Source organism: Limulus polyphemus, unplaced genomic scaffold (assembly GCF_000517525.1).
Source record: "Limulus polyphemus unplaced genomic scaffold, Limulus_polyphemus-2.1.2 Scaffold8391, whole genome shotgun sequence".
NCBI lineage: Eukaryota > Metazoa > Arthropoda > Merostomata > Xiphosura > Limulidae > Limulus > Limulus polyphemus.
In genome coordinates, this window is record NW_013674001.1 from 19,303 (window position 1) to 28,961 (window position 9,659).

At 31.0% G+C, this 9,659-nt stretch overlaps 1 protein-coding gene across 2 annotated transcripts in view; it reads right to left on the minus strand.

The window, feature by feature from the left end:
• The window catches only part of LOC106475315 (ubiquitin-like protein 3), a 25,497-nt gene extending 16,343 nt beyond the window's left edge, over nt 1-9,154 (minus strand). Inside the window, exons 1-3 of one of the 2 annotated variants that reach the window (XM_022379457.1) lie at nt 9,055-9,143; nt 4,042-4,125; nt 2,101-2,152 (exon numbers count right to left, since the gene is read on the minus strand). In XM_022379457.1, coding sequence (XP_022235165.1) covers nt 2,101-2,152; nt 4,042-4,079 — 90 coding nt within the window. In that variant the 5' untranslated portion in view covers nt 4,080-4,125; nt 9,055-9,143. Of the gene's footprint in view, nt 1-2,100; nt 2,153-4,041; nt 4,126-9,054 lie in introns of both variants that reach the window. The other variant, XM_013936003.2, reaches the window with a different exon arrangement.
• Nucleotides 9,155-9,659: the final 505 nt, after the last annotated feature.

Genomic DNA, 9,659 nt, shown 5'->3' on the forward strand with positions numbered 1-9,659 from the left:
TACTAATAATTCATGGATCAACAATGTTATCCACTGTCATGCCCAAATCATCACAATACTAATAATTCATGGATCAACAATGTTATCCACTGTCATGCCCAACTCATCACAATACTAATAATCCATGAATCAGCAATGTTATCCACTGTCAAGCCAAAATCATCACAATACTAATAATTCATGGATCAGCAATGTTATCCACTGTCAAACCCAACTCATCATAATACTAACAATCCATGGATCAGCAATGTTATCCACTGTCAAGCCCAACTCATCACAATACTAACAATCCATGGATCAGCAATGTTATCCACTGTCATGCCCAACTCATCACAATACTAACAATCCATGGATTAACAATGTTATCCACTGTCAAGCCCAACTCATCATAATACTAACAATCCATGGATCAGCAATGTTATCCACTGTCAAGCCCAACTCATCACAATAGTAATAATCCATGGATCAATAATGTTATCCACTGTCATGCCAACTCATCACAATACTAACAATCCATGGATCAGCAATGTTATCCACTGTCAAGCCCAAATCATCACAATATTAATAATTCATGGATCAGCAATGTTATCCACTGTCAAGCCCAACTCATCATAATACTAACAATCCATGGATCAGCAATGTTATCCACTGTCAAGCCCAACTCATCACAATACTAACAATCCATGGATCAGCAATGTTATCCACTTTCATGCCCAACTCATCACAATACTAACAATCCATGGATCAGCAATGTTATACACTTTCATGCTCAACAAAACAACTAGCACATTTTGCAGTTTTTGGTAAAACATACAGGGCACTAGTAAAATAGTGCTAGTACACATTTCAGAAGGAAAATTCTTACTGTTGAGTTTTCATACACCTATGACACAAGTATTTAGGTCACTTATACTGCAAGATTCTGAATACAAAACTGTTTCATTTAGTGATCTCTATTTGAGCTGCATGACATATCCAAATTAAGTATCAAGAAATAGGAATAGCAAGATCACAGCTTCGACCCCTCTGATTGGCAAGGCAATCAGCATGTGGGTCAGACTTGCTAGAATCACACCATCCACCCTCCGCAGTGCAGTTTTGTTAGAAGTGCTATGCCCAAGTAGTTGCTCATTGAAGATAATAATAAAAGAGAAATCACAAAGTTCAATTTTTCCCCCCAAATTCCTCTTACTTTATCCATCATTAACACAAATATTCAGCACATTGCTGTCTAATGCTTTGCAAACTTTTAATAATTAAATACCTTTTTAGTACAGGGTGTCCATTAATAGTGAAGTACTGTACATTTTGTCAATCCAAGTATTCATGGTCTAGATATATCAGTTTCCACTCAAATTGAGCATCTATAAACTTTCATACGACACTGTTACTGTCATTAAAATAAGTTTTGATAACCAGACCTATTTGAAAAGAAAACATTAAACAGAAGATTTATACATATAAGTAGATATTGACATGATTATTGACATTTAATACAAGTAATTAATTATGACACAGTGAGTTAATTTCAGTGAAATATAATGTTTGAAAAAAATTAACCATTTCAATAGTTAAGGTTGGAGCTTGAACTGGTACTGTTAACATTACGTTTTCTACTACAAAGACTTATAATGGGGCCCTTCCAATCTTAGTTCACTTTTATAGGAAATATAAAATGGAGAATACATTTAAAAATGATTAATTACAGAAATTATCAAAATAAAAAAATTCCGCAATACACTAAAAATATGAATATTTTCTTTGGGGGGGAGGGTCAGTGCAGTGCACCACTGGCTACAATACTGACTGTTACTGATAGAATTGGCTGAGGAAGAAAATCAAAATTGAGCTGCCATTGTTTACTATTTTCAACACATGTGCAGTGCCCCCCCCCCCTACCCCAAATATCCCCACAGCATCAAAATCTGGCTTTTAGCATTATAAGCCTTCAGACTTATTGCAGAGCCACTGGCTAGATGTTTTATTGAAGTTTACTAAAAAAACATTTTTATAACCTGGACTATATTTCCAAGTTAAACTGAAACCAAATGAATTGATGGTACAAGTATGTAATACAAAAGGAACAAAAAGTATACTTACCTTGTCAGGTGGAAATCTTGATCCCATATTTATATTTTTAGCAGAACACTGCCTGAAAAAAGATAAATGAAACCTTTACATTTTATAAATTGTTACATGCTTTCATTGCAATCATAATATGAAGTTTGTATTAAGATTCCAAATCCTATTTTAACAGAATTGGTTTTGAATGTTCTACGGAAAGATCAGTTTCTAGCTGCCATTATTCTTTAATTAAATGTATAAATAATTCATTTCAAGAAAGAACCATGTGAAAACATGCTGTTGAAAGGAACAAAATAACAATTTAAAAAGAACCATGTGAAAACATGCTGTGGAAAAGAAGAAATAAACAGTTTAAAAAAGAACTATGTGAAAACATGCTGTAGAAGACAACAAATAAACAGTTTAAAAAGAGCTATGTGAAAACATGCTGTTGAAAGGAACAAAATAACAGTTTAAAAAGAACTATGTGAAAACATGCTGTAGAAGACAACAAATAAACAGTTAAAAAGACTATGTGAAAACATGCTGTTGAAAGGAACAAAATAACAGTTTAAAAAGAACTATGTGAAAACATGCTGTTGAAAGGAACAAAATAACAGTTTAAAAAGAACTATGTGAAAATATGCTGTAGAAGACAACAAATAAACAGTTTAAAAAGAACTATGTGAAAACATGCTGTTGAAAGGAACAAAATAACAGTTTAAAAAGAACTATGTGAAAACATGCTGTGGAAAAGAACAAATAAACAGTTTAAAAAGAGCTATGTGAAAACATGCTGTGGAAAAGAACAAAATAACAGTTTAAAAAAGAACTATGTGAAAACATGCTGTGGAGAAGAACAAAACAAAGTTTAAAAGGAACCATGTAAACACAAACTGTAAAAAGGAACAAAATAATGGAGTTTAAAAACCATGTGAAAAAACATGCCATAGAAAGGAACAAAATAATAGACTTTAAAAAAACCATGTGAAAAAACATGCTGTAGAAAGGAACAAAATAATACTTTAAAAAAACCACGTGAAATAACATGCTGTAGCAAGGAACAAAACAAAGTTTAAAAAAAACCATGTGAAAAAACATGCTGTAGAAAGGAACAAAATAATACTTTAAAAAAAAACATGTGAAAAAACATGCCATAGAAAGGAACAAAATAATAGACTTTAAAAAAACCATGTGAAAAAACATGCTGTAGAACGGAACAAAATAATACTTTAAAAAAAACATGTGAAAAAACATGCTGTGGAAAGGAACAAAATAATACTTTAAAAAAACATGTGAAAAAACATGCTGTAGAACGGAACAAAATAATACTTTAAAAAAAACCACGTGAAATAACATGCTGTAGCAAGGAACAAAACAAAGTTTAAAAGGAACCATGTGAAAACATACTGTAGAAAGGATGAAAATAATAGTTTAAAAAAAACACGTGAAAAAACATGCTGTAGAAATGACAGAGTTTAACACCCAGCCTGCAAGTCAATGAGATTGAAGTCAGGGGATTGGGTGGGCTTGAGGCAGTTACCACACTTAGTCACATTATAGTGACAAGTAAGCTTCATTGAGCCTTTCTCAGTTATCTCTATTGACAAAACTCTTGAAAACCACAAAGAAATTGGCTTTATAGAGCTGAGGAACTACTGCATTTTGTGAGGGAATGTAGATGAGAGTAAAGGTCTTACTTCCAATTAGTCTTAAAAATAGCTCAACTTCAGCCATGCCAATTCAGAATCCAGATATCACAAGGAGTTCAAATCTTCATTCATGATTAAAAGAGAGTACTGGAAACTTTTGTCTGGGAATCAATTCATCAAACCTGCCTCTCTGATTCACAGACCGAGTGTTAAAATGAACCATGTGAAAACAAGTTGTAAATATTTATTAAAAATTATCTGCACTCCTCTGAACTTCACTAATAAAATTAATGAATAAATACAAGTAAAATAACATATATTTTACTGTTTCTTTTCAGGCATCTGTTTCTCAGTGTGAACCATCAACTTCACACAACATAACAGCCAAGGTTCTAACAGACATGAGATCCTTTGAACGAAATAAAAAAATAGTAATTCTAAATACTGTTAAAAAATCATATCTTAATGTTGGCTAAGATATCATATACAACTTCACAAACACAAGTAAAGCAGCTTCAGCTTCAAACTATAAGTTTTTGTGCTTTACAACAAACTCTAAATAAGGCTTTACATGAATATAATGATCAAATATTTACACCACTGCAAGATTTTTAATACAATAACAATCCAAGTGTCTCAAAATATAGTGATATAAAAACATGCACACACAGAGAAAACAATAAATTGAACATGAAACACCAGTTCTTTGAAATATGTCAGAAGATTTACATATATTAGTATTCCTGTCTCTCTTCCCATTCCACTGAATCAGAGTTAAAGTATTACAACCATGCACGTTTCACTGGACTAAATATGTTAGAAAAGTAAGTTTAAATTTCAAGATTTCTAGAACATGGATAAATACTAAAGCATAGAGAAGGGGACTAGATATAGTTGCTGGAGAAATACCTTAAGCAAACATGCCTGAATAAACCATGCAAATAGATCAAAAGACTAGTTTCATTACTTAAGGCAAGTGAAAATAGATCTCCGGAGAAACCCTTAAGAATGAAAGTGATAAATTCTCGTTGAACAGCTGAACAGATGGTTAAGATCAGAAGCCATGAATACAAGTTTTATCTGCTGATCCAAATGGTGAAAATAGGATAAACATGGCCTCTAGGTTGCTCTGAGGTCACTTTGAAATGAATCTAACTCCTAAACAAAGAAGTGGAGAAAACAAAAACTGACAAGAGACTGAAAGAAAGAAAAATGTAATACACAGATTTAACTTGGAAAAAAAAGATTGGCATTGGGTTAGTAATTTCTTCTGTATAGTACTTTATCTCCAAATACAGGTTAAATAAGATTTATGTTCGTCAAGGAACATAGAAAACAACCACCATCAGAAAATTCCATTTTTTCGATTTCCTCAAAATCCTTGGATCCTCAAACAATCTAAAAAATGCAGAATCATAACACATGGCAACAGAATTTGTCCGAAGTATCAAAAGTTGGCATTATGGTTAAATTTGAAGTTCCAAGAGACCCTATTTTAGCCAGTAAAGTATATACACCATGTCTTTTTTTTTTTATGGTATACAATGGTACAAGTCTACAAAGAACCTAAATACTGGAGAAAGCTTGGAACTATGACAAGTTCAGTGGACATGTAAATTCTTCTGACCTCTTACACGTAGCTTTAAGAACTAAAAAGAATAGTTTTAGATTTAAAATAAGTTACATCTTAAATTATACAATTATAGTTTATCACTGTACTTTGTATTTTACAACTAATTCTAAAAACCTTATAATTAATTTCAGACCTATTGTTGTTGTTTTCTGAGCTGACCTTCATGTACTTACTAGTACGAAATAAATGTCCAGTTGGAGAAAGTAAAGAACTTAATTCCATAAAAATGTAAATAATGATGTCAGTAACTCATTTCATCCTTTCAAATAAAAATTAATATCTAGTAATACAAAAGTACATTAATTCATGAATTTAAAGTATAAACACAGATGTGGAGCTACACTTATCCTAAACATATTAATGAATAAGTTGAATAGATTCAGATCACTTTTAAATTCAATATTTAAAAAACATCCACGTTTCCAATTACACTTCAGTTTGAATTCATTTCAGGCAAAAACAATAAAAACAGACTTTTATTGTCATCATATATGATCACATGAATTATCTTATCAACCAGTTCGGAAATTTTATAATATTCTTCGAAATACAAAATTTCCACAGCTCAAATTGGTTTGTCAGTTGATGGAAAGGGAGTGGACTAACCACAGGGAAAAAAACAAAAGTGGAACTAATATATACTCTATACTACTATATTTTAACCAATATATAAAAAACATCAATTTTTCCATGTTTCTAAATTTATAATTCTCTTATTTCCATATGCTTTCTTGACTTTTGATTCTGACATTGTTTTTGACATTTTTGCTTTAATTACTTTTCTGGTCAATACTTGTATTACTTTTGTCATTTGTCTTTTATTATTACAATCCTTCATGACACTATATCGTGATCATGGTTGACTTGATTACACACAGACACTAGGCTTGTTTTCAAAGTACTGTGTAGGACCAAGAATTGAAAACAAAACAAAAGAACAATTCTTATAGTAAATGTTTCAAAACAATTCTTACTTAATACAAGTATATTTTTTTATAACAATTGCAATAGACAAAAATTTTGCATGATTCTTCCCCAGATTCTTGAGTCATTTTTATTCTAAAATGTTTACCATCACAGAATTATTTTATCTAAATACAAACTGTATGTTACAAAGAATTCATTATATAAATAATTGTAGAGTAACGTGATTTAACTGATATAGTTGTTTACCCTTGAGTAATGATTAATTGTATTACTGTCTCATAAACTAATCAATTAACTGATACTATGATTAATTTGATGAAGTGAAATTAATGTTCTGATTTTTACCCTTTTCTGTTATTCCAGTAATCAATTAATCAAAAGTATGAATAAATTAACTGTCACAAAAACAATAAACTAATCTAAATTAGTGTTTCTGACTGTTATTATTTTTTGTTACTCCAACTACCCAAGTAATCCAAATATTGCTATTACAGAATGTGGGAAAAACAAAATAATTGTAAATTTCACAAGTATTTGTGAACACCAACTGTTCTTTTATTCTGTTTTTTTTTTTCTTCTTGAACTTCTGAACTAGAAAGATGTCCAGTCTAGCAGCACCTACATCCAACTTGTATCTTTGTCTTCTTCAACTGCTGTGTACTAATTGATTAACCAAATGTAATCAGTTAATGGTGTTATTGATTAATCAAGTAGCAGTTATAATTAATCATCCAGCTTTGAATGCAAAATTGCCTGTTGAGATGTTGATTGTACAGTACCATGTTTACTTTTTCCTGTTAGCACTTCTGAGTCAAAAATTTTAAGCTCTTTATATTCTCTTTTCTTTCTAACCTTTTGCTAATCTATCATGCTATTGCATGTAAATTTTCATTATCTCCCAAACCATGACATATTGGTTTTCGTTACTCTGTCATTTTTACCACAACTGTTACTTCAGTTTCCAAGTCTTATGATTACTATTATTGAGCTTTCTTTTGTTGAATTTACCTTTATTTATTAACTTTCCATTTTCCACTCCACTCTGTTTTGTAAAGTTATGGAGGTTAGCTAAAGTCAGATCAGTTGTATTTTACGCACCTCGTAGTACATTATTTTTATTTATATTACATTTAACTTTGCAATATTTTAACTAGAGTACCAACAATCTTGCCATTCTTTGTACAATTAAGGAATTCATTTAATTAATTTATTATTAATATTAGCTTTTATCACATAAACACTAGTTTTTTGTTGTATGACCTAGAACATCCTGCTAGTGAGTGCTGATAAACCATATAGCAAAACAGTCACATGTTGTAGTACTTTATCTCATATCTTAGGATATTCTAAAATTATACTTCAGAGCCATTTAATGAATTTAAAGGGAATTCATTGGTACCAGAACATGTTATGGAGGAATAAGTAAAATTATGCTTATACTGATGTTCAGCTTTTCATTAACATTAAATTTTGAGTATAACAGTACATGAAGCAAACAACTAGTGTTTGAATTTTGTATTGCATATTCTTTTCTTCAATGTCTCTTTTATTGTTTGTTTGTTTTTGAGTTTCGCACAAAGCTACACGAGGGCTATCTGCACTAGCCATCCCTAATTTAGCAGTGTAAGACTAGAGGGAAGGCAGCTAGTCATCACCACCCACCACCAACTCTTGGGCTACTCTTTTACCAATGAATAGTGGGATTGACCGTCACATTATAATGCCCCCATGGCTGAAAGGGCGAGCATGTTTGGTGTGACGGGTTTCTTTTATGAACAATATTGGTTAGAATGTTTAATGTCTATTTTTACATTTAGTTTCATTAGATAATTTTGCATTATCTTAATGCAACTATAACTTAGTACAAGGGTTAACAATCAACCTAAATTTCCTGTCTTAACCTCTTGAGATATTATTGGATTTATGACTGAAAATATTGCTAACAGTAACAGCAAAGATGTACAACTGATGAAAGAATGCATTACAGTCTTTATAACTGTATATATAATTTAGTTAGCTATAGTCATTACCAAGATTATTTTCCATTTTTTACTAAATTAATGGTTTACTTAGATCAAAAGTTTATATTAATTATAATACATAAAAGCCTAAACAACTGAACATAATAATTACTATTATACAGCATACCCATAACAGTACTGCGATGTATACGTCCAAAACTCGGATATCGAAAACTACTGCACCGACCATCACGAATCATAACTGTATAATATTTTTATAACTATGCAGTATTTTTACAGCTGAGCAATAAATAAAACAATAGAAATTTCCACAAAAATTATATATTTCAGATTTAACCAAACAAAATTACAAAAAACGGTAAGTTTTAAATATAAAACAATCAAAACACAAACTTAGTGAAAATCTCAAGTGTTGCAACAGAAAAGCAAGGCACTTTCATTGATAACTGCATCTACAAAGAAATACACCAAAATTCAATAAAATTTAGTCTCCGATGTAATGCTGTGATGATAGATCATTTTTAAACTAAAATTTCAACGAAATCCTATCTCTCATGAATGGTGAACATTATTGAATGTTAAGTATGAGTACATTGTTGTAGAACTGTCAGTATCAGACAATTCCAGAAAAGGCCTCAGACCCAATACTAATATAGCACTAGTAGTTATATCTGCCCGGAGGGCGGGTATTTCTGCTAGTACCCATAAAAGTACTTCTACCGTCTTATTAGAATACAAATAAACAAATGTTTACAATATACATAACTCTCATTAAAACCTGAAACAAACAACGTACTATAAGGGGCTTCACTTCCTACAATAACACTCATCAATGTCATTTCCTTTCCTAATAAATAGAAATGGCGAATTGTAACGAAAAAACATAGAGGGCATTGTTGACACACTTCATGCTCACCTAGTAATGACCCAACTTTTTAGCGCCATCTTTATTACAATGTCTTATCAAACACATGTACAAGTTCTTAAGAGGGCATACAAGAAACATAAATAGAACTGTAACAGTTACTTACTGTTTTTTGTTTTCCAACACACACACACACATATATATATATATATACTTTTGTGTGTTTATTATTTTTTTGTGGGTATATAAACAGTTTTCTGATAGGTGGTTAAGTTGATGTACGAATCGTATTTTGAATGCCACAAGCAAGTACACTACTCTCCTGTTCTAGGCATGAAAATGTTATAAAACAAAATGAAGAAAACAGAAGTTTAAGATATATAGGTGAGTATTAAACGTCTGTAAATAAGGAAAATATAAGTTCATAGAATTTCGGTAAAACCAGTGACGGTGTATTCATTGATTAAAAACAAACACAGTAATTATGAGATTTATGAGGGTTAATCACTTAGTGTCAGTTGTGAAACATTTTACCA